Below are 25,358 nucleotides of genomic sequence, written 5' to 3'. Positions count from 1 at the left end.
TTTCTGGCTCTCACAGACCTGTAACTTCTTCTTTAAGAGCCTCCTCTGTCCTCCACTTGTTAACTGTATTAATGGCAACTGTTTGAACTTGTTATCAGTATAAAAGACACCTGTCCACAACCTCAAACAGTCACACTCCAAACTCCACTATGGCCAAGACCAAAGAGCTGTCAAAGGACACCAGAAACAAAATTGTAGACCTGCACCAGGCTGGGAAGACTGAATCTGCAATAGGTAAGCAGCTTGGTGTGAAGAAATCAACTGTGGGAGCAATTATTAGAAAATGGAAGACATACAAGACCACTGATAATCTCCCTCGATCTGGGGCTCCACGCAAGATCTCACCCCGTGGGGTCAAAATGATCACAAGAACGGTGAGCAAAAATCCCAGAACCACACGGGGGGACCTAGTCAATGACCTGCAGAGAGCTGGGACCAAAGTAACAAAGGCTACCGTCAGTAACACACTACGCCGCCAGGGACTCAAATCCTGCAGTGTTAGACGTGTCCCCCTGCTTAAGCCAGTACATGTCCAGGCCCTTCTGAAGTTTGCTAGAGAGCATTTAGATGATCCTGAAGAGGATTGGGAGAATGTCATATGGTCAGATGAAACCAAAATAGAACTTTTTGGTAAAAACTCAACTAGACGTGTTTGGAGGAGAAAGAATGCTGAGTTGCATCCAAACACCATACCTACTGTGAAACATGGGGGTGGAAACATCATGCTTTGGGGCTGTTTTTCTGCAAAGGGACCAGGACGACTGATCCGTGTAAAGGAAAGAATGAATGGGGCCATGTATCTTGAGATTTCGAGTGACAACCTCCTTCCATCAGCAAGGGCATTGAAGATGAAACGTGGCTGGGTCTTTCAGCATGACAATGATCCCAAACACACCGCCCGGGCAACAAAGGAGTGGCTTCGTAAGAAGCATTTCAAGGTCCTGGAGTGGCCTAGCCAGTCTCCAGATCTCAACCCCATAGAAAATCTTTGGAGGGAGTTGAAAGTCCGTGTTGCCCAGCGACAGCCCCAAAACATCACTGCTCTAGAGGAGATCTGCATGGAGGAATGGGCCAAAATACCAGCAACAGTGTGAAAACCTTGTGACCTTGTGAAGACTTACAGAAAACTTTTGACCTCTGTCATTGCCAACAAAAGGTATATAACAAAGTATTGAGATGAACTTTTGTTATTGACCAAATACTTATTTTCCACCATAATTTGCAAATAAATTCTTTGAAAATCAGACAATGTGATTTTCTGGAATTCTTTTTCTCATTTTGTCTCTCATAGTTGAGGTATACCTAGGATGAAAGTTACAGGCCTCTCTCTCATCTTTTTAAGTGAGAGAACTTGCACAATTGGTGGCTGACTAAATACTTTTTTGCCCCACTGTATGTGTTTTGATATTATGTGGTGTTATTTCGTAGTTTTGCAGAGTTTTGAGTCCATGCTTTTCAATTAGCAAAACTGCTATATTAGCCTACATGTGTTCTGCTCTGTTAGTTAGGGGGCAGTAGTGAGCTATAATTGCATTATTTAGTTTATTAGAAATGTAACATTTATAAATGCAAGGAATGGAGATGTTTTATATTGGCACTTGAAATGTTTGGCTCTATGAAACCTGATNCCCCCCTACCCCCCACCAATCACCCCCCACCCTCCCGTGAGTACGAGCCAAAAGGAGGAAGGTTGAAGAATGAAGAGAGAAAAGACAACGACAGAGAGCACAGTTTGAGAGAGAGAGAGAGAGAAGGGACAGCTAAGGAGAAAAAATGGAAAGATAAAAAGAGTGACAGAGATGAGAGAAGAGAGGAAGAGGAGGTAGGATGGAGAGGGTGATAAATGGAGAGGGAGGGGAAGGAGGAGGAGGGGGCGGTGGATGGAGAGGAGGAGTAGGAGGAGGGGGGAAGTGGATAGAAAAGAGGTCACGTGACCATGTAGCAGCTGCAAGGCTGAGAGGGAGCGAGAGAAAGAGTCTCACAGAGGAGCAGAAAGACGACGAGCAGGAGCAGTGAGCGGGAGGGTGAGTGTGTCTGTTTGCATGTTTTAATTACGCTCACATACATATGTTAGTATGTTTTAGTTTGTGAATGACACGGGTATATATCCGAGAAATAGCCTGCAACAAAAGATTGTAGAAAAAAGGAAGAAAGAAAGCAAGAAACAGAGGAGATTATGTGTGTTGGCTTTTGTTAAATAAGCTCCAGTGTGCTGAGATAAACGAGAGAGAGAGAGAGAGAGAGAGAGAGAGAGAGAGAGAGAGAGAGAGAGAGAGAGAGAGAGAGAGACGGGAAGGAAGGAAAGAGTGAGTGGAGAGGAAGGAGGGAGAGAAAGAGTCGATAGAAACTGTCTTATCATCTCTCCCTTGACTGCTGGGCTCAGCAGAGACAGAGGTATAGACACACACACACACACACACACACACACACACACACACACACACACACACACACACACACACAGCCTGTCAGGATCTGAGCTTTTACTCTCTTCATCTCTCTTTCCCTTTCTGTCTGTCTGGTTCAGTTTCAATTTGCTTTATCGGCATGACATTCAAAAGTGTAGCAAAAGGTAAATGGTGAATAAATAAAATTAAATAAATGAGGATAAGGCTTGAAACAAAAAAGGTAATGATTAAAGTACAGTGAACATTAAAGAAGATCTGGTGTACTCTGGTTGTTTTCTGATGTAAAAACACACCATACATGTCAGAAGCTGCAGGCATGTTAATATACATTACACCCATTGGATGTGTCATTCAGAGCATTAGATGCAGTCTGACAGGTTGTGTTATCTGTCTGTTGCTTTGTGGCAGCTGATAACAGAGGAAACTCGCAGAACCACAAAGCTTTATCAACAAAGATGTAACTCTAACTGTTTTTTATTTTCAAGAATGTACAGAAACGTTTCTCTGTTCGTTTACATAATGTCATACTGCAACATCTGTCACTCTCTACTTTATGTTTACTTAGTTTAAGATTTGGCTTCTGTTCAGTTTTCTTCATTCTTCCCTTAGTATATCTTCTTCTCACTCTGTGTATCGCTCTGCAGCTTCCTTTGCCTGTTTTTGCTCACATGTGTGAAAGCTGGCAGGTAGTAGGTAGAAATCTGGCATCCGTGAAAATATAAGATTCATGATACTTTCAATTCACAAACTCTGTGAGCAGACCGCCCTTTTTTCTCCACACCCTTCAAATCACCCATGTGATGAGCAGAACATTCAATAATGCCTGTTCAATGTGCACGTATGAATTTTTCATGAGCATGTTTACTGCTTAGGCTGTTTGTTTTCTCTTCCTGTGGCATCATGTGTGTGTGTGTGTGCGTGTGTTTAAAAGGTGGTTTTGTGTGTGTGTGTGTGTGTGTGTGTGTGTTGTGTGTGTGTTGTGTGTGTGTGTGTGTGTGTGTGTGCGTGTGTTGTGGTGGTGGTAATGAGGTCATTGCTGCAGCAGGCAGGGGGGCTGCTGGCTAATTCCAGCTGTAATTAACATTACTGGGTCAGTAAGAGGGTACGGGTGAAGACAAAGGTTACACTAACCACGTTTGCTCTAAGTGTGTGTACTATAAATCAGATCAATGAGATTGCTAGTTATCTGCGTGTGTGGGACAGTGTGTATTCATTTGTGTGACCACATACTTGCATCTGGGTGTAAAAACGGCATTGATACTAAATTATGTTTGTGTGTAGACACTCCCGAGGTTCTTAAGATGTGTTGGCTGGCTCCCTTGAGGAAATGGACATGTGCGCACTCATGTGTGTGATTTGCTATTAGGGTCACCGCTCTATTTGACACAGCTCTAGTTCCTCCACTCTGTGTGTAGGGGAGCTGACCCACGCGTATGTGTTCACTATGATGTCCAGACACAAAGGCAGAAACACACACACACATGTACACACACACTTGTCCATTCTCTTTGAGCACTTGTGTACAGGTTTCATTTATTCAAGATAAATAAGATACCAACAGTGTTCAAAAACTGATGAATGTTATAACAAAATAATTCAAAGCTTTGTTTTTACTTTTATTTAGAGGTGATAATCAGTTGACAAAACTGGCTTTTTACCTGGATCTTCTGTGCTTTACTGAAAGATATCAAGCATTATACTTCAGGGTGACATTTGTACACATATCAAAGCTCCTCACATATTTCCTTCTGCTCCCCTCCTCCTCAGGTATGAACCATGAGTCCAATAAATCACAATCATTAGGAATGATCTCCACGGCAACTCGCACCACGGCCACTGTCAGTCCCCTCAGCCCACTAACCAATGGGAACGCAGTTGCTCAGTCTGCAAACTCCGGATTCGCCGCTGCCCTGCGTAAACTGGCCAAACAGGCCGAAGATCCCAGAGGTGAGCAGTGATCTTAACTCTCACACACACACACACACACACACACACACACACACACACACACACACACACACACACACACACACACACACACACACACACACACACACACACACACTGAGCAACTGAGCAACTGAGCTGAGGAACTTAATGCTCACGCAGGCATTTTTCCTGGTTTGTAACAGATTGAACAAACAAGAACATGTAACATGGCTAACGGTTACCCTTTTATGCTAAGCTGAGCTAAGCATCTCTTGGCCATAGCTTCGAATGTAACTCTAACAAAAAGCAAAAATAATTATGAGTATTAACAGCATTGATTTGAACACAGTATTTCAACACATTGCCAATTATTATGTAAGTAGATCATTTCACAGACCAAGGTTGTGATTTGTTGATTAATGTGAAGCATTTTACTGCTTGGTAGCTCTTGTGTGACCGTGTGTGTGGTTGTGCATGTGTTATGTGTGTGTGTCTGTGTGTGTCCTCACTCAGCTCATTGGTGTCCTAATGAAGGTGTTGAATAAGATCTGACCTATCCTGACCTCTCCCTCTCTGTCTCTTCCTTCATCCGTTTCCATTCATCTCCTAATAATGAGAATCTAATTACAGCCAATTATAGCAAGCTCTCTCTCTCTCCCCACCCCACTCTACATCATAATCTCTCTCTCGTTCTTTCCCTATAGCTCGTTCTCTACATGATCTAATTCGTCCCCACCTTCCAACTCTCCACCTCATTATTTGCTCTTTCTCTGAATGTGTTTGTGTTTCTACTTGTTATTGAGTGTCACAGTAAAAGAGTAGCGTGAATATTAAAGACAACACACACTCATACTCTCTCTTTATCACATTTAACACTTCCCCCTTTCGCCCCGCTTACCACCCCCGCCTCTTTTTAACACCTTTATTCGTGACACCCTTCTTTCGTACTCTCTCTATTAGGTTTATCAGCATTGACTTGCATGCATTTCCTGGAGATTTATCCTAACCTTAACCATAACCAACACATGCCTATCCCTAACCCTTACCCTTACCCTAACCCTAAACCTAAACCTAACCAAGTCTTCACCCTAAAATTAATGATTCCCCTCATGGGGACCTCCATTTTGTCCCCATAAGGGAGGCGAGTCTCCACACGTGACTGTGTAAACAGATTTAGGTCCCCACAAGTATAGTAATGCTAGGCCACACACACACACACACACACACACACACACACACACACACACACACACACACACACACACACACACACACACACACACACACACACACACACACACATACCTTCTGTACCTTTGTTTACACTCTCTTTTATTTCTGTCACGTTTTGCCAGGAAGCGTTTCATCAAAATAATTGAATTACTGTTTACCTCGTCACAGACCAGCACACTGACTGAAAACAGTGTTTTCTTACCCTGCAACATCTGCATTATTTCACGGTGGGATCGTTGGATCCTGAAATCGTTTTAATCTGATCACCTTCTGATAGCTTCAGTTTATTCCTGCCTCTCCAGCTGTTATTAAACCCTTCTCTCCCCGCCTCAGGTTCTGCCATCAGCGGTGAGTCGTCTCCAGTCTCTTCTCCAGCCACCAGCCACAGCTCGCCAGTCTCCACCCCTAAGCGGGGCTCATTAGGGCCCCTCTTAGGCCAGACCAGGGGTCACGGTGTCCCCGGCACCCCTCCAGTAGTCACCATTGCCCCCACCAAGACCAGCAACGGCCTGTGGAGAGCCGACGGACGACAGGTAAGAGACGTTATTTATCAATCAGTGACTGCTGCTCTCAGTCTATGTATCTCTACTCTATGTTTCCTTCTGGTTTCTCTTTTTCTCACATCTCTCTCCCTTTCTCTTTCTCTCTCTCTAAGATGAGTCGTTCGTCTCTTTCTATCTCCCTCATCTTTCCTGCTGCTGCTCCCTCCATTAAATTAATAGTCCCAGTTCTTGTCAACATCAAACTGTCAAAACCAGCCATCCCTCCATTTCTTTTCTTCTATCCCCCGACTCACACTCTCTCTGTCTTGTCTCATTCTTTCATTTTCATGCTTTCACCCCTCTGCCTCACCCCCTCTTCCTCTCACTAATCAGTCCATGTCTTTTTCTGCAACACATGAGGGGTTTGTAAAGAAACACTGGAGGCTTCAGAGACTGGCACCTATTGTGTTCAGCTTCCTGCAGTGTGTGTGTGTGTGTGTGTGTGTGTGTGTGTGTGTGTGTGAGAGAGATGCTGTATAGTGCAGCTGATTAATGGTTTCGTTTTCAATTAATCTTTTTACGTTGCAACACAACGTGTGTGTGTGTGTGTGTGTGTGTGTGTGTGTGTGTGTGTGTGTGTGTGTGTGTGTGTGTGTGTGTGTGTGTGTGTGTGTGTGTGTGTGTGTTTGTGATTGTGTGTATGTGTGTATGTATGTGTGTGTGTGTGTGTGTACTTGACCCTTCACCACAAAAGGCTTACGAAGTGAAGAGGGACCAGTGTATGTGTGTGTGTGTGTGTGTGTGTGCGTCTATGGATGTTTGCTTGTGGGTGTGTGAGCACATTTAAGGTGGGGCGAGGAACCAGGCCCCTCACACAATGCAGGGGTGAGCCCCCACAGTAGCCACTTCCCCCTGGATCAGAGCTGCCTTTCTCCCCCTTCACAAAGACCACTCTGTGGCTCTGCCTGCCTGGGGCTCCCATTCAGACATTCAGCGAGAAAGAAGGAGGGAGGCAGGGAAATAGAGAATAGGATGTTAAGAAATGAGGGAAGGGAGGGTAAGAACGAGCAGGCAGAGAGAGAACTCTGAAGCTCTGCGTTGATTCAGTGTTTGTCCTTACTGTATGCAGCTTGTCCTGTAACAGAACGATTTAAGCTAAAGAAACCGACAGCGTGTGTTTATCGCTGCATGTGTGAAGGCCTTTGGCTGTCTGCGGGGGCAGAGGTCAAGGAATGTGATGGCTGTTCTCCAGACCCTCCTTGTGTCGCCTCCCCTTCTCATTTTCAGCCAGTGCAGATTTCAGAATGATATAGTGAGAGAGAGACAGTCTATCACTGGTTTGAATCTGCTTTCCATTAATGTGGCACATTCAAAACTATTCAAACATATTCAAAGCACAGACTTTTCACTGCAAGTGTTGTGCAATACTTGTAGCAGATCAGCTGGTGCTGGCAGAGGTAATTTGTTTGCAGTTCGCCCGTGGTCTGTCTGACCTGCTGTATTGCTGTTTGTTGCTGTGGCAACAAGATTTGACACAATATAGTGGAAATGTATGGAACTGTATGTTTTTATTAATATACTCTTTTTGTAGCTATTTTTTTCTTCAGCTTCATCATTTTCCCTGAAGATTAGATTTGTTGAGCAATGCTATCAGTTTGGCTCTATAAATGGCATTGTCAGTATATTCAAAAAAGAAATTGTCGAAGTGCTTCAAACGGGTGTAATAAAGCTGCTATGTTAAATATATATAATAACATGTTAAAAATATAGCTTGGTTAACAACCCATGTGTAGCTTCACAAACAGCCTTCTAAACTTTGTCAACAACTGCAACTACTATGAATTTTAGTCAAATTTGCAAAGACATCCATGTTGTCCAGAGGATGAATCATGTCAACCGAGTGGTCCACTGACTTTTCATCTGGTGCCCTCATTCGGTCGTCATTTGTCTTTGTAGTAAACTTTAGTTAGTAAAATACTATCAGCTTCAGCTGGTTTTTGTGTGAAGTGCTGATTAGCAAATGTTAGCCTGCTAAATGGCCAAGCTAAAGTGAGAGCTGCATTGCTGTAGTTTAGTCTCTATTTGGGGAGAGAGTAGAGTAATGACACTTGACACATTAAGCAAAGTGGGACAGAGCCAGCCCCTGAACACAGTCACGTGGTATGCATCGTTACCAACAGTGCCTCTTTGTGTTTTAATTTTATATGCAAGTTTGAAAAATATCTTTATGTAATTTGGGCTTTCCTATGACTGCTTTTGCAGTGTTGATTTGAAGGTAGAGTACTATAAGAAATCAAGGACTTTGTAGTGACCAAATCCTTTGCGTTGGAAGCTCTTAGAGAGAGAGCAACGGAGGAGAGAGCTGTTGGCCATAAATTAGGATCATCTTTCCACTTTAATCTTGACCTGTTATGACATATCAGACCCACTTTTCCACTCTGCTGAGCCTCTGGGTGCAGCTCCGAGGGGGGAGGGTTATCCAGTCTCAGTTCCCTTTCATTTTTTTCATGCTCAGATTCAATCTAGCACACACTCAAACCCAATGGATATTCACAGTTATATGTGCTCTCTCAATGTCTTTCAGGTGGAGCCGAGTGTTCTCAGTAGGGAGCGGGTGGAGAACACCCATCCACAGCAGGGTAAGAGGACTCCGCCCACCCATTCACCTCACCACTTGGCTCATCACTTTGGTCTAACCCCCAGCTCTGTAATGCAGGACCCTAGGATACAGAGCCTTAGGTAAGAGCATATGTTTGTTTATAAAAGTAAAGAAGTTTAATATCACTCCTACAAATCTTAAAACAGAACCCATTATGAAGTGTTCCAAATAAATACGATGTGCACTTGTTCTGCAGTTTGCCTGGGCAGATGCACCCTGGTGTGCCCTCGGGTGGCATCCCAGAGGAGTACCTGAGAGCGCTCCGGCCCTTCGCCACCTCAGATGACCTCCGAATGGCCTCCCTTCCCATGAGTTTGGACCCTGCCCATGCTGCACACGCCGCAGCCGCTGCTGCTTACTACCATCCTGCCTACCTGCACCACCAGTTGTCCTTACAAAGGTAACAACACCACCTTGTACTACTAACCCTTAATAGAGGTTGTCCATTATGGATTTACACTTACGGAATACAATGACGATTCCAATATTTAGTGAGCAGTGTGACCAATGGCCGATGTACAATGCCGATGTATTGTTGTTTTTTGCATTTTTTTGCCATTTATTAAATAGAACAATTGAATGATAATAACACATGAGACAAAACATTGATGACATTTATTTGATAGTTATTGTCTGCATTGTCTATATTTACATAAGCACTCAGTTTGCAGTTTACTTGAAGTACCTGCAGTGTTTTAATTTTGATAAAGGTGTATTATAGTTCAGTCTGTGCTCACTGTGTGCACATTTTCTGAATTAGAAAAGCAGGTTTAAACCAATTCAACAATTTATGCTGTTGCTACTTTATGCGAGTATCCTAGACAACAAAACAATAACAAAATGGTCCATCCTGCTAGTCCCTTTTTTATTTTCTAAACCACCTGCAATTCTTTTTCTTCATATTTCATATTTCTGCTGATAACCCTACAATACCTATTGTCTAACTCCGTTGTTCCTGTCTATCTGCCTGCCTGTCTTTCACAGGATGGACGAGTCCATGTGTCTTTCTGCTCTGCGCTCACAGTTCTACTCTGTGCCTGGAGGGGGCGCCTTCTCTCATCTTCACCCCTCTGCCCTCCACATGCACCTACCCGGAGGCCGCTACCCCGGAGAAATGAACCACACAGCAGCGCTGGCTGAAAGGTAACACACACACACACACACACACACACACACACACACACACACACACACACACACACACACACACACACACACACACACACACACACACACACAAACACCCTCTCTCTCCCCTGTGCAGGGCTCTGTAATCTCTCTCTGCAGGGTAGGCACAGGTTGCTGAGTGTGTGATATTTTTAGCACACACCCCACTGTGCCTCCTATACACTCATCTCACACACTGCCCTTCACACACACACGCACACGCACACGCACAGACACACACACACACACACACACACACACACACACACACACACACACACACACACACACACACACACACACACACACACACACACACACACACACACACACACACACACACACACACACACACTGCACACACATGGACATGCATATGCAAGGATGACATTAAGTCTCATAAATAAGGAAGTCTCTTTCACCCCCTCTTTCTTTCTTTCTTTCTTTCTCTCCATCTTCTTCCAACTACTTTTTCAGTCACACAATACACTTTGTTTCTCTGTGGCAAGATGCACAAGGGAAATGTTTGTGTTGAAATGGATGTTATTTATCGTATATTTCTGTAATGGCTCCTGCGTGTCCTGTAGGTTTGTTTGTGTGTGATTGATTTCTGCTGAATGTGTTCTGTTTTGTGTGTGTGTGTGTGTGTGTGTGTGTGTGTGTGTGTGTGTGTGTGTGTGTGTGTGTGTGTGTGTGTGTGTGTGTGTGTGTGTGTGTGCGCGCGTGTCCTTTTCCTGTGGATACCTATTAAGTGTTCATCTGCTCTTGCTCAGTCATGCTGAGTATGGATTATTTTCCTCATGGCAAGTGGAGAGCGTGTGTGCATATTTGTGTGTGTTTCTGCGAGTGTGTGTATGTTTGAGCAGAAATGTTTGTGTGAGGTTCACCAGTGTGTGGTTAATATCTGCCTCATGTTGGGTGTTGCATCTCTCACCTTCTCCCCCTGTGTGTGTTTGTCTGTGTGTGTGTGTGCCTACTTGTCAACCTCCCCCACAGGCTACAGATGGAGAATGAGCTCCGCCAGCGAGAGAGAGAGCAAGAGCGTGAACGAGAGAAAGAAAGGGAGCGCGAGGCCGGGATGGAACGAGAGCGGGAGAGGGAGAGAGAGAGGGAGGAGGAGCGGGAGAGAGAGCTGGACAGACAGAAGGAGAGGCAGAGGGAGAGACAGCAGCAGATGGTCCGAGCAGCCGAGAGCCACTACCTGGCTGAGCTGCAGGCTCGCAGGGCCCCACCGGAGGAGAGGGCCAGGCCAGGGGAGAGGCTGACCCCGAACAGACTGGGTACACACACACAACACACACAACACACACACACAACACACACACACACACACACACACACACACACACACACACACACACACACACACACACACACACACACACCTCTCTCACACACACAGCACACACACACACAACACACACACACACAAAGACAAAGGGGTTCAAAACACTCTGGGGCCCCAGGCAGAAAGAGAACCTAAAACCCTAATACATCCACCACCACCACGCCCACCCCACCACACCCCCGAATTGAAATTAACGAAGCTGAAATTATGAGCTCTTGGTGGATTCCCGACATGTCATTGTAGTGTCAATCAATGTAATCAACCTTCTTTGGGGGCCCCTTCTGGTCCGGGGCCCCAATAGTTGAATAAACTTCTGATGGTATTCTGGCTCAAGGAGAGGCAGCATTAAGGAACCAAAAAGTTAAAGGTTATAAGGTTTTAATAGATGAATCATAACCCTGCTCTTCAGGGTTGTAATGCTATTTCTATAAGTACTGGAGCGCACCTATGACACTCTCATGCGTGCACCGCGGTTGTGGCTTATTTGAAGGTTTTGTCAATTCTGTCAATCAACATTCTCCAGCCAGAATAGTCAAAGCAGATTAATGAGTGAATGTGGGCGATTCTTCTAGTGTCTGCTGTTCACAGCTTCTTTATAGTTTGAAAAGCTCCTCCACTTCATGAACTCTCTGCAGCAGAGCCGTTGGTGTAGTGCTGCAGCCTGAGAAGTTCAGTGCCAGCGTGCAGAGCCTGCTGCCGTATTTACGCAGCCATTTACTTTGTTGACTGTCATTTGATCACCTAAAAAACGACGGCATCCATATTCTCTATGAGAGACAGGAAAGATGTAGGCTATTCCGGCTGTGATTGGTTGTCACTTGTCCTCAGTGTGTAGAGTAATTATGAATCACACATTTTTTATAATGTGCATTTTGCTTTTAGGTACTTTTACTGTCCTAGTTTGACCTTCAGACTATTGTAAAAATATATATATTTTTATATACAAGGTTGTTCACACTGACACAGTTTATGCACTTTGTGGAGCTTAGCCGCACAACAAAACTTTCATTCATATTTCTTGCCATCCTTAGGGCAGGTATAATTTAAAATCTTCGAAAAGTATGGTACTGTCCAAACTGGCGTGTGTCACTTAAGATTCCGAATAGATATTTAAAGGATATGTATTAAAATGTCTGACCCATCATCTTGTCCACACTTTAAGATGCTGAAATATGTTTGAAGAAATGTCATACATGTCTACATACATACATACACAACTAATGTATGGCTTCTGAACTGTTTCTCCAGATAAAAACAAGGATTCAGAGCACCCAGGTTTCCCAGCACCCAAACATCTGTCCCTGCAGCCTGGCCTTCACTCCTCCAGAGGCTCCATCCCACACCCTGTGCCCAGCTTGGTGCCTTCTCACCTGGGGAAGCATCATGCTGGCTCCGGGGGGATCCATGGAGCTCTTGCAGCTGCCATGATGACTCAGAGGGCCAGCGAGGCGGCATGGTTATCAAGGCAACGAGGGCAAGGGCAGGAGAGGGAGGGTCCGCTGGAGCTGGGCCTCAGGTCCCCCGGGAAAGGGGTGGAGCTGAGGAGAGACAGTCACAGGTGAAAACACAGAAAATGATTATTTATGTCTGCAATGTCACTCAGTGTGATGAGACGTTGACTTTGTTTTTATTTTCCTTAACAGAACCAATTCAGTCCATCACAACCATTCAGGCAACAAAGACGCACCTCCCTGCCTCGGCGCTCCTCCTCCCCTCATCTCCCCCAAAGGTCACCATCATGCCCCTGCCCCTCCGACTACACTGTGGAACCCAGCTTCGCTTGTCGACACCCCCGCAGACTCCCGCAGAAAACTCAACCCTGCTACACCGCCCAGTAGGCCGCCTCCAGGACTGACGAGAGTCGACAGGCCTCCTCTGAGCTGGGGGGAGAAGCCGGAGGAGGGAGGCAGGAGGAGAGGGGAGGGCACAGAGCGGTACACCTCATTAAGGGTAGCCAGTTTACAAGAAGCAGGTTCCTGGAACAAGGCGGAGCAAGACAGAGCCATCCAGAGCCTCTATCAGCGGCATCACATGAGTAACCTCCACCAGAGAGCCTGTGCCCCTCCCTCAGTTCAGGGTACCTGCCCCGACCCGGTGGGTCGGAGTCAGGCCTCGTCTCCGTCTCCAGTAAGGGAGCGACAGAGTCAGCCGCCTGACAGCATGCTGGTGTATGACGAGGTTCTGCAGCAGCACCGCCGGCTGCTTAGCAAACTGGACATGGAGGAGAAGAGGAGGAAGGAGGCCAGAGAAGGAGGTGAGCACAGCGATGAAGAGGTGGAAAGAGAGGGGAATTACAGCAGAGGGGGTAGTAGGCAGAAGAGCTGACATCCTTCTCTCCTTAATTTGTCTCTTGCTGTTCCTTCACCAGGTTTTTACTATGACCAGGACGAATCATATGATGAGAGTGACGAGGAGGAGGTGAAAGCCCATCTGAGGAGAGTGACAAAACAGCCCCCACTCAAACTGGATGCATCCTCTGAGGTGCAAGAATATCATATGCTTCTTATAAACATTCAAGGTTTTAAAATGTTTGTTAGAGCGATATTCACCTGCCCAAATGTCTCTCTCCAAAGAAAGTGGATTTTCTACGTGTGTGCGGTCTGACCACAATGGCCAATCGCGATGAGATTCTGGCACGGAAGAGGAGGAAGAGAAGGAGGATGATGAGGGAGCGCAGCCTCTCTCCGCCAGCCGTGCGGGGCAAGAGGAAGGCCACTTCACCTTCAACACCTACACCTTCCCTAACCACACCGTATTCTGCCGAGCAGATGGACAGCACCCCCGAACTGCATGAGAAAAAAGACTTCCTCCATATGTTCAACCTTTCCCATGTCAGCCCACAGCAGAGGAGAGGTAAAAACCTGTTCAGCATCACACACACAGCCTACGTGCTACTTTGCTTTCTTCACAGTTGATCTGGAGGTTCCCCGTGGAAAATAAGACTCACAGTTTACTGAGGCTTTTGGAGGGGTGAGAAGAAGAAGCCGTTAGGAAGCATCTTGAGAGGATGTTATATTTAGCAAATTAGGGAATTGAGCAAATTTAAATATTTTGAAAGATTTAATATATCAAATGCATACAATATTAGTACCAGATATAATTATTGTCCTTGCAGGAAAACACTACGTTCAATTAGTTTTATATATTTTGTTTTACCCAGTTATTGAAACAGCATGGAAATCGCTTTAAAGAAATCCCAATACAGAAATCAAGTCAATGTTTTAAAATACTGTTTACAGGGCAAACTCCGTTTTTTTATAATCACTGTTCATTACTTCCTTAGAGGGACACTGGTGCATATTTAGCAGCTCATTTGCACTTCCTGTCAATCTTTGATTTAATTTCCTGTTACCAATGTCTTATCTGTCAACATTGCTACATCTGCTCCTCTGCCAAAAAAACCTGATATAATTTATATTTTTAATTCTTTTTTTTATTGAAAAGGATGAGCTTTTATATAATGTGTGTGGTGGCCAAAGTCTGTTGGATGGTGTTGGACCTTACCTTGAGTGACCCATTTGCTGGGCTGCAACCATTGGTTTCCTTGTGCCAGTCAATATTTTAAGCCATATTTTAAAATATGAATGTCAGGTGTTCTCATTCTGTCTTTTCTCTGCAGATAAGGAGAGGACAGAGGAGCTGCTGAGTGCCATTCAGAAGAAGACTGTGACATTAGACACGCTCAAATATAATCCTTTACCTCTGTGTAGCAGTCCCCCTGCTCCCTCAAATGGTGAGCGACACACACACACACACACACACACACACACACACACACACACACACACACACACACACACACACACACACACACACACACAATTATATGCACGTTTATGTTTAACGCTTTATACTTTTTCTAAAGAAAGTGTAACATTTGTTTTTAGGTGACTCGTCATCAGCCCCCCTGCCTAGCCAATCAAATGGAAATCATTACCCAGACTCTCCGAGCCCTTCCCCTCCCTATTTACACAAACCCAAACATCCCCCCTATAACGACACATTCAAACCCTCTTCGGACTCCCACGTGGCCCGCATCCCTCCAGCCTTGGCCCCCCATCATGTAAAACGTGAATTTATGGAGACTCAGCCAAACAGGAACCTCCAGGGCCTCCAGAATGGCGTTGTGGCTTCTCCTCAGAAAAAGGAGCCAAATCCTGGGCCGAATGGACGGAGTAGGCCCTGGGAGAGGTTCACACCAGAGGGCTTCGCTCAGCACTTCCACCAGGCTGTGCTGCAGTCCACACACAACACACTGCAGAACAAAGGTTAGCCACTTACTCCAGAGGTGCATTACCATCATGCTCAATTGTGAATTTAAAAATGACAATGTTCTGCCACCTAGTGGTGTTCACATGTAATACACCAGCAGTAAAAATGCATATTTTATAACCACAGTCTTCTCTCTCTTATTTCTTCTAAGGAGTCTCAAATTGTGTCCCTGAAGCCGGCATGAAGACGGACCGCTCGTTGCCTCACAGCATCTCTCAGCTGAAAAGTTCATCTCACCTCGCCCCTCAGCATTCACATGTCAACGGCCATCATTTCCATTCCCTTGTAGCCAGCGGAGAACTTCCAGTGCCGCGGGAAAACCTGTCTGATGAGGATGAGGAAGAGTCTGGTCAGGAGGAGGAAGAGGAGGAAGAGGAGATGGAAGAAGCGCCCAGGAAGTGGCAGGGTATCGAAGCCGTGTTTGAGGCCTACCAGGAGTATACGGATGGTGAGTTAATTTCTAGTCAGTTTTTTTGTAATGTTGCCCAACATTTGTCTCATTCTACACTCAGAAGCATCTTAATCACACACAATGTCTCTTAAAGTGTAACATATTTCCTGTTTTGAAGCATTATCAATGATTATTATTGGATGTTATCAGATAAGCCTTGCATTTGAACTGCTTTTAGTACAGTATATTTAAAAAAAATATGCTGAAGTTTAGATGCAGCAATAAAAAAAGTATGTTTTTGTAGGGGCCAAATGTTTCTTGTTAGTAGCCCCGATTTATCCTACGGTCCACTTCTTGGGTTGGACTCCCATATATTGTTAGACCATTGTGTGAGAAAGGTATTAGAATGGATGCAATTTTCCCTAATGTGTGTTTCTCTCTCTGTACAGAATGGAGCATAGAGAGGCAGATTCTTCACAGTCAGTGTAAGAGACTTGAAGCACAGAATTACAATCTGACCAGAACTGCAGAGCAGCTCTCTCTCAATATGGGGGTAAGTTTCCGTACACATGCAGATTTATGTGCATTCTTTTTTATAATGTGCATATTGTTTTTAAGGGATGCTGCTCAGTGCAGAACATGTTGGGTTTTTGATAATTGTATCCGTTCTTCCTTTGTCAGGAGCTGGTGAGTCAGAGGCAGAAAGTGCGAGAGGAGAGGGAGAGACTGCAGGCCCAGCTGGAGCACTTCAGGCGGTGTTTGACGCTACCTAACATTCACTGGGGCAGGGGGCAAGTGAACGGGCACACGCAGAGGTGACCTCTGACACACACTCCCTGACAGACACACCTCTGACAGCGAAGGAACAGTAACAAGAACAAGACTAGAGCCAGAACACTCTCTGCACTTGAAGCACTTGAAAGAGACAATCCTTGTCTTGTTACCCCTGCTAGCCAATCAGTTCTATTATTGAACTGATTACCTGCCATGTTGCCACGGTAACCGTAAACCATGGTGGCCGTATGGTGTGGGCGTTCTCGCTCTCCCTCATTCTGCCTATGGATTGTAACAACACTGTGTAGGTGAAACAGCATCTTCGCCAGAGTAACGCGAACCACTCCCACTAGTCCCAGATTTAGCTTTAAGGACTCTCCACCATTTAGCTCACATCAATTTTTGCATAAAATGTATTGATTTACACTAATGAGATGTATCACTCATCACAAATCTGTAGCCTCTATGGCCAGCAATGAGAAGAGAGTAAGCGTGCAGCGGTCACTTGGTGAAGGAATCAAAGCACACCTCAGGCCTTAAACTTGGTAGGATGCACTTGAAGTGAAATTGGAGGAAATACTTGATCGTCCTGTGTGGTAAAATATTTTAGCCTCTATTAGCACCGTATCTAACGGATGTGTGCTGGTAAAGCTTCTGCAGAGGATAGAGAACTGCTAAATGATAGAATCTATATAATGGAAAATGGTATCATTGAAGTTTTTTGAGGTTTTAATAAATTTTCCATTGGTAATGTCACTTGTGGTAGAGGAAGAATTTTCGTATGTTTTACTGTTTTAACCATTTCTTGTGGGAAGCCATATGTTTTGTTTAAAGTGCTGCTGGTCAGAATAAAAAAATGTTTAGAAATGAAGGATGCTATGGCAGTTGTATTTGAAAAATGGTATGTGATGTCAAAAGGTTTGAGGGTTAGCCTTCATGCACTGGGCGTTGGACGACAACGTGGCAAATGTGAGTTTTATTCACACCAAGAGTCTGGTTCAACCAAGAGTCTGTCCCACCACACGGTTAGAGATGTCAATTAAACTTGAAGAGTTGATATTATCAAAGGTCTTTTGCAATATTCTACAAATGTTCATAATAATTGGCACTGAGAGAAAATACTGTATTTATAAACATACTGTCCAACTTTTAAATTGTTTCCCTTATCTGAAGTTCTTGTGGCATTATTCTGAAAAACTATGTTTAATTACTTAAATGCCAAATGATTGAGTTCCATTTCAGTAATGTTAAAACTGATAACCGTCTGTTTGTAACAAAAAACATAACATTTACTTTTCTTTTTCTATGACATTTATTTTTGTTCAAGCCAGGTAAAACAAGCTGCCCCTTTCCTTCCTATCTGAAAATTGGAATCCCAGGAGCCCATTCCTACAAGCACAAGCTATAGTAGCAATCTCCCAAAACTCTCCTGACCCGCCTGCATCACCTGCTGTGAAATCCTGCATATTTGTTTCAATCAGTTATGTAATGTATTATTTGGGCTGTATAATTGTGATGAATTATTTATTAACATAAATTGCTGTACATTCTGATGGAAATTTACAATAAAAATATTTGTAAAATTTATTTTACAAGTCATTGTCATTTCTCTGGGGAGATGAAGTGTTCAGTTCCTATGCAAAACAGTATAAAAACATTGCTCGAATACATAATTACAATTTTGAGGTATTTTCATCTTGAGCTCTTCCATTTTAAGTTTTACATTTCCTGAGAAATACATTTTCCACCACTGGAAAAAATGATCAATTAAACTCCAATCTACAATATTATACTTTTACCTTAACTTAGGTTTCCCATGTTATACTACTTTATTAATCTACAACATTGCAATGGTCAACATTGTATATTTTACTCCATCACAGCTATTACTTTGCAAACTAAAGGATCTGTACCAGCCCAAGGCTTTTTCAATTACCATGGCCAAGAAGAAATCTATTCAGGCGTAGGTAAAGCTATAGAAGGAAACAATTGATTAGTTACAATCATTTTTTGGTTGATTTCCTGGGACCCTTTCCTCAAAGAAGAAAATTGGACACAAATAAATGTAACCCATACCGAAGAGCTTTGTTAACTACAAACTGGGTCAAGCATTCAGGCATGTGATGATGAGTTAAATGCCGATTCTTCCTATTCAGTTCCAGTCACAAGAAGTATGCTCAGTCGACAAAGCAGTATTTGTGACTTAAGCTCCTGGGTGGGGCCCAATAATATTTCCTTTTAAGTACATTTTCCTAAGTCATCTTATCCTTTTGGATTTTGTGTACAATATAGTACATTTCTTAATTGTGTGAAGCACCTGTATGGACCTATTTGACATAGTATATAGGATATGTCACCCATCAAAATGAACAGGTATGACCCAGTAAGTTATGTACATCACAAGCAGCTTTATTTCACAGACTTATTCAATATTAACACAGAAATGAAATGAAAGAAATAGATGAGGTAAACAAAAAGTGCAACCTGTACATTAAGGCAACTTAAAGTACAAAAGGAACGATCATGCAGTACATGGAGCAACATAACACAGTGGGAAAATATATTTTTGCCTGGATAAATCGGCATCATGTGATAAACCAAAGGCTGACTATCATGGGAATGTCCAGAAGCTATTCAGATGGGTTCTGTATGACTATCAGCAGGAAGTCGTTCTCTGCCGAAACATAAAAGAAAACAAATATTGTTAATACAGCAGAGCGGCTCCTAAGTAATAACCTTTAGTTGAGTTGATAATACATTTTTGTTTCAGTAGCCATCATTGCGTCAACAATACCTATCTGGTCCAAACTCACCTGGTGCAACCAAGATCTCATGTTTCTTGGAGCGGATGCGGAGGAAGGTGAGGTCATTCTGAGGGTCGATGTCCCTCACTGTGCTCCTGGCCATCATCGCGAGGTGGCGAAGAAGTCCTGCATACTGAACAGTTGTGGAGTTATCTAATGTTGTTCTGATGGGAATACCTGAAAAGATCAAACATTAACAACCTTTAGAGTCAAACAGCATTGTTAACCTTTTGCACCAGAGTAAACAGTTTGGCTGCAGATTTATATTGTGTTCTGGTTTACCTTCTGTATTGACAACTATAGTTCCAATCACACCTTTATGGGCTTCGATCCTTTTGAGTGTATCCTCAACGTTAGCCTGCAGGACAGAATGAAAGTAAGAAAGATATTTAATTTAAAAAAACACCTACTGAAGTAGAATGTTTGATTTTTATTTCATTGAAGTTAGTTAGCAAGTTAAATATAATGCCAGTGAGGTCATTTTAGTGACATTACGGCCATACAATCTATGATTACAGATGGTATAATTGAAACAATGTTGGTGTTTTTGTTTATCCAAGGTTAAAATTAACCATAATACGTTGTTATGTAGTGACACAACTGAATATAAGGTTAAGAAAACAACTCACACAATTAACAAAATTAACTTACGTGCTCAGTTCCTGCCATTTTGTCTGTGATCTGAGAAATGAAAACTCTCCTGCCTTTTCTCTGCGTCTCTCTGTTGCCAAGAGAAACGGAAGTTGCGTCACAGCCAGGCGGAAGTGTAGAGCTGCCGTCATTGTGTTGAGATCGGTGGCTGCGAGCTGTTTATCTTCACTGCTAAAATGCCGGAGCTAGCGGTGGAAAATGTTGTCGTTCACCCCTTGGTGTTGCTCAGTGTTGTCGATCATTTTAACAGGTCAGTAATTTCAACACTTGTCTATTATCCTTTACACAGTTTGCTAGTTAAAAAGTCAAAAATCCTAACGTTGCTGCTAGGCTAAGCTAATGTTAGCCCTGCTGAGTCAGAGCGCCATTGAGAGTGAATGCAGACATGACCAAGCTAGCTAGCTAAGGGAAATGTGTTTAGTTTTACCTGTAGTTGTTGTTCGAGCATAATATGTGTTACATTAATACATGTTCTAATAATAAGGTATGATTTGTAAGTAGGTTAACCTGCTAATACATTCACAGTAATGGTATTATTTTGTCATTCATTCATTAAGCGTTGATAACATGAAGATATGAACATTAGCTTAGCTTTGACTAGCTCCCAAGCTAACGGCTCACCCTATGTTCATGAGTCATGGCGTTTACTTCGGACAAACTGTGATAAACTAACAAGATAATGTTTTCTGTTTTGACACATCTTACACATTCATTTACAGGATAGGAAAGGTTGGAAACCAGAAACGAGTGGTTGGTGTCCTTCTGGGATCATGGCATAAAAAAGTTCTTGACGTCTCAAACAGTTTTGCAGGTGAGTGACATTTTGACAGCATTTAGACAGCTTGGGAGAAGCTTATTCAATATATAAGTAATACTCAAAGAACAATGAGCCAGAGGTTTTCTACCTTGTATTCCCTAGTATGATACAATCTCTCAAAGACTGGATCATTCACTTATAACTTAACAACTTTAACAGTATAGTATCTTTATTTTTGACTCTCTGTGCCTGCTAAACCCCCAGCATTCTGGGATCAACGTGTTTTCCTCATTACTAATCCAAGGAACTCCATATCAGAATTTATAATATCTTACAAATCTCCCTCCAAAGTCACAGCAAACATTAACCAAATGCTGTCATTGGTTGATTATGTGTACAATTTTTTTGAGAGGGCTACTTGAACATATTTGAATATGCATTTGACTGTGGACTTAAAACTGCTAAAGCTCAATATTAAATACAATTATTCTGAAAGGGGAACGTAAGTCAATTCTTTAACTCATTGTCAATGTTCCTTTGCAGTGCCTTTTGATGAGGATGACAGGGATGACTCTGTGTGGTTCCTGGATCATGACTACTTGGAGAACATGTATGGCATGTTCAAAAAAGTTAATGGTAAGGCACTGTCTATGTTATCTGCTTGTGTTTAATAGGGCTGTCCCGAATACCATTTTTCGGGCTCCGGATATTCGGTAGTAATCAGCAGCGGATATTCAGTGCGGAGAGATTTTTTTTTTTTGTATACATTTATTTTTCTCCAAAAGGTTTCATAACACACTCCGAATCCGACAACACGCTGTTGTCAGGTGAAGAAGCGCAGAAAGAGCATACTATTACGATTTTTTTATTGTCTCAGTTGTCAGTTATTAAAACTAAATGTGTCCACTGCATTTAACCCAAATCTAGTTCCAAATTCCGTCTATAACGTTTTACAACTTGAAGATACAAAACACATATTTCTGTTATAACAACAATACTTTTAATAACATAGGCGCAACAGTGTAACACTTGTTACCAATACAGTAAACAGTATTTAAATAAATGAAGAACGAAAAATAAATGAACGAACCGTATGCCAATAATTGCCTTAGCCCCAGATGTTCCCACATTGCTCCTATTATTTTCACTATTCGGATAAAATTGAAAAACTAATATAAAAAAAACCATTCGGTTGCTTGCAACTATTTTCCAAGCAAAGTAAGTGCACGATTTTATCATTTGTAACGTTACTGTTTAAACGGTGGATAAAGCAGCTTCATCATGGCAACTTGACAACAGCTAAGCTAGGCTACTACTTCCAGGTGACTTTTCAGAGTTGTTGTGCCACCGTTGTAGGCCAGTTTCTTGTCGCATATTTGGCACACTGCCTTCTTCTTACCGTCGTCATTTAAAATGGTCCCACACAGCTGAAGTCTTCGGCATTTTGTGTTCAGGTGTGTGAAACGAGGTGAAGCGTTCCGTTTGCGTTCGTGACTGAGTGAACGCGATGTCAGGAGCACAGGCTGAGATTGTATATATTTCCGCATTTTAACAGTGCAATTCAAAAGTATAAATATATTATAAGAATATAGCAATTCGCCTTTATTGATAGCATACATTTAGAAAAACAAAATGAATAATGAAATTGAAACCCGAATAGTTGGCCAACGAACGAATATTCGAATATTCGGGTACAGCCCTAGTGTTTAATGATGGTGACCTTGATTATTTGTTACTAGCGTCTTTACTGTCTTTCCTTGTTTTCAGCCAGAGAAAGAATAGTCGGATGGTACCACACAGGACCCAAGTTACATAAGAATGACATTGCCATCAACGAGCTCATCAAGCAGTACTGTACCAATTCGGTAAGTAACAGCTTACATTTAGCCTCTGCTTGATGTGAATGTGTTGTGATATCACCTTGCCCCTCTCTTTTTTTCTGATGCGGTATAAGTCACTTGTATATTTGTCTTTTATTCCATCAGGTCTTAGTCATTATAGACGTGAAGCCAAAAGACCTTGGTCTACCCACAGAAGCATACATCTCTGTGGAGGAAATACATGACGTAAGTGAATCATGGAATGCATTGAAGGAGATTAAATAGGAGTGGTTTCAAAAGGGTCTAGGCTGAGCATTGATCTATTGAATTAAATAATAATGAATACATTTCCATTTGTGTGAGTTTAGTGTTGATGCATGCATTTTCCTGACACAAGTCTGGTGATTTTCATTGAATACGTTTTATAACAGCTCTTTATATCTAACCTTTCCACAAGGTAAAGGTCAAACTACACTGAATTAGAAGACCTTTTTTTTTTTTTAGGCGTTAGAAAGTTTTCCCAGTTAAAGGGGAAAGTCTATATCGCAATTATATCATCCTGTTATTTTTGTGGTTTCAAACACTGCACTATGACAGTACGACTATTTTAACTTGCTTACTATTCAAACAAACTTTGGTTGAACTTAGAATTATGATTTTCATTGTTGTGCTTTACTATTTTTAGGATGGCACACCAACATCCAAGACATTTGAACACGTCACCAGTGAGATTGGAGCCGAGGAAGCTGAAGAAGTGGGTGTGGAGCATCTGCTCAGGTAACTTTTGATTAAAATAAATAATTGTTATCACATTACGGTGTATAAATGAAACAAATATGCTTTCTATTTAATAAAATCAATAAAAGTGCTAATACATTTAGATGGAAATGATCAACAGATAAAGACTACTTGCAAACCATGTTAAGCCATTTAATTTCACACCCATTCACTTCTCATCTCACATGTGTCAAACTCGAGGGCCGGGGGCCAAATCAGGCCCTTGGTGGATTTAATTTCGGCCCGCAGGATCATTTTTAATTACTATTAGATCTGGCCCGTCGGTATATTGCACGCACACCTTCACTCAACCCTGAGGATTTCCTCAGCTCAGAGCCTGACTCCAAACATTGATGAACTTGCACCCGAGATGAGATGCCAAGTATCTGGCTTGAACTAGCATCACAGAGAAGCACACTGAGTTTCAATGGATGTTTCCTTCTGCACTTTTTTTCTTGCGACAACAGGGCATGTTTGGTTTTTTCTTTGAGGGAAATTGTTTTTTTGAAGCTGTTGTTGGCCTGTGGAAAAATGTAATCATAAGAAATGTCTCCGGAAAAGCTGCAGATAGAGCCATAAGAAATGAATACAACTGATTATTTAATGTTGTTTTTATAGGCAATAATTTAAGTTTTGTTAGTTCCAGGTTTAATCTGTGCAATAAGTTAATTTCAATAAGTTTTGCAATAAACATTTTACCAGTCCGGCCCTCGACTAGTACCAATATTTTAATTTTGGCCCACTTTGTATTTTGAGTTTGACACCCCTGTCTCACCTGATACCCTATGCAGAGATATCAAGGATACCACTGTTGGCACCCTGTCGCAACGCATTACTAATCAGGTTCATGGCCTGAAGGGACTCAACTCCAAGCTGTTGGAAATCCGCTCTTACCTGGAGAGAGTGACGGCAGGAAAACTTCCCATCAACCACCAGATCATCTATCAGCTGCAGGATGTCTTCAACCTGCTGCCAGACGTTAATCTACTGGTAAGTTGTTTGTATATGAGGGGCAATTGATTTGTATCTATATATGTACAGTAATCATTAAAGGAACATTGGTGTCTTTTTAATGGTAGTACTTTCTCTTACATTTAGGCAATATCTTATTTAGTTTTTCTCATTATGTGCAAATGGGAGAGCTGGGTTTTTACACTGAATTTAAACTGAAGCAATTACTCATTGTTTTAAGTTGAATTAAAACATGTTATAAAAACAACAGCATTTGGAAATAATTCCCTGAACCATAGAGATGTAGGTAAGAAAACCAAAGTAGCCTATCGGCTTACATCTCTAACTGAGCAGCAGCTTCTCATTTATCCACTGGAGGGCAGACTTGGTCATATTTAAAGAGCAGACAGTGCTCTAGTACAGTGTTTTTCAAAGTGTGGGCCCCGACCCGGGGGGCCGCCAGGGGGGTCACTCAAAGTTTGAGGGAAACAGGTTTTTTTTTTTTTAAGTTTAATTATTTTTTTTAGATGTTATTAATAACTGCATATCTATCAATCTGTGTCCTTTGATGCCAATCTTTTCATATTATTATTTTTTGAATCACACGACCGCCCTTCAAGCCTATCAGAATNTGTCTGTGTGTGTTCCCTCCTACCTGTTCCCTCCTACCTGTTTTCTTGATTGTGTTCACCTGGTGCCCCTGTGTTTTCTCCTCCATCCTCACCCGTCTCTTGTTTCCTTGATTAGTCCTGTGTGTATTTAAGTTCTGTTTTTTCTGTCTGTCATTGTTGGTTCGTCGTTTGTCTCTGACCGTTTCTCAATCGCGAGGATGCTTGCTTGGTAGCACATGTCTTCCGAGTCACTTCCTTCAGAAGCTAGGCAAGAATCCTTCCTGGCATTCGGAAAACAAAGAGTGGAACAGGCTAGCAAGTGTG

General features: G+C 42.7%; 3 protein-coding genes across 3 annotated transcripts in view; 2 read left to right on the top strand and 1 right to left on the bottom strand.

Annotated features, from left to right (window-relative positions):
- Positions 1–1,939: 1,939 nt before the first annotated feature.
- On the top strand, positions 1,940–18,239 carry LOC104956539 (genetic suppressor element 1-like). The gene is made up of 16 exons (XM_010784034.1): positions 1,940–2,024; positions 4,176–4,355; positions 5,904–6,103; positions 8,637–8,791; positions 8,908–9,111; positions 9,696–9,854; positions 10,875–11,158; positions 12,475–12,784; positions 12,870–13,480; positions 13,595–13,707; positions 13,800–14,079; positions 14,846–14,959; positions 15,114–15,494; positions 15,650–15,946; positions 16,339–16,442; positions 16,571–18,239. The coding sequence occupies exons 2-16, from the start codon at positions 4,178–4,180 to the stop codon at positions 16,706–16,708; spliced, it is 3,528 nt and encodes a 1,175-aa protein (XP_010782336.1). The 5' UTR covers positions 1,940–2,024; positions 4,176–4,177; the 3' UTR covers positions 16,709–18,239.
- Positions 18,240–19,096: 857 nt separating this feature from the next.
- On the bottom strand, positions 19,097–20,151 carry LOC104956540 (dynein light chain roadblock-type 2). Its single transcript, XM_010784035.1, has 4 exons — positions 20,119–20,151; positions 19,750–19,825; positions 19,477–19,644; positions 19,097–19,337 (listed from the first exon to the last, which is right to left on the bottom strand). Exons 1-4 carry the CDS (start codon positions 20,134–20,136, stop codon positions 19,294–19,296), a joined length of 306 nt encoding a protein of 101 aa, XP_010782337.1. The 5' UTR covers positions 20,137–20,151; the 3' UTR covers positions 19,097–19,293.
- A 78-nt stretch (positions 20,152–20,229) lies between these two features.
- psmd7 (proteasome 26S subunit, non-ATPase 7) overlaps positions 20,230–25,358 on the top strand; it is a 6,544-nt gene continuing 1,415 nt past the window's right edge. The window contains exons 1-7 of the mRNA XM_010784036.1: positions 20,230–20,368; positions 20,838–20,929; positions 21,419–21,511; positions 22,643–22,740; positions 22,861–22,941; positions 23,381–23,472; positions 24,264–24,462. Of these exons, the coding sequence (XP_010782338.1) occupies positions 20,295–20,368; positions 20,838–20,929; positions 21,419–21,511; positions 22,643–22,740; positions 22,861–22,941; positions 23,381–23,472; positions 24,264–24,462 (729 nt within the window). The 5' untranslated portion in view covers positions 20,230–20,294. The remainder of the gene's footprint in view (positions 20,369–20,837; positions 20,930–21,418; positions 21,512–22,642; positions 22,741–22,860; positions 22,942–23,380; positions 23,473–24,263; positions 24,463–25,358) is intronic.

The sequence above is a fragment of the Notothenia coriiceps genome, unplaced genomic scaffold (genome assembly GCF_000735185.1).
Source record: "Notothenia coriiceps isolate Sejong01 unplaced genomic scaffold, NC01 NC01_scaffold00026098, whole genome shotgun sequence".
Taxonomy (NCBI): domain Eukaryota; kingdom Metazoa; phylum Chordata; class Actinopteri; order Perciformes; family Nototheniidae; genus Notothenia; species Notothenia coriiceps.
The sequence above is the reverse complement of the archived record's forward strand: the minus strand, read 5'-3'. Positions and strand labels throughout refer to the sequence as shown.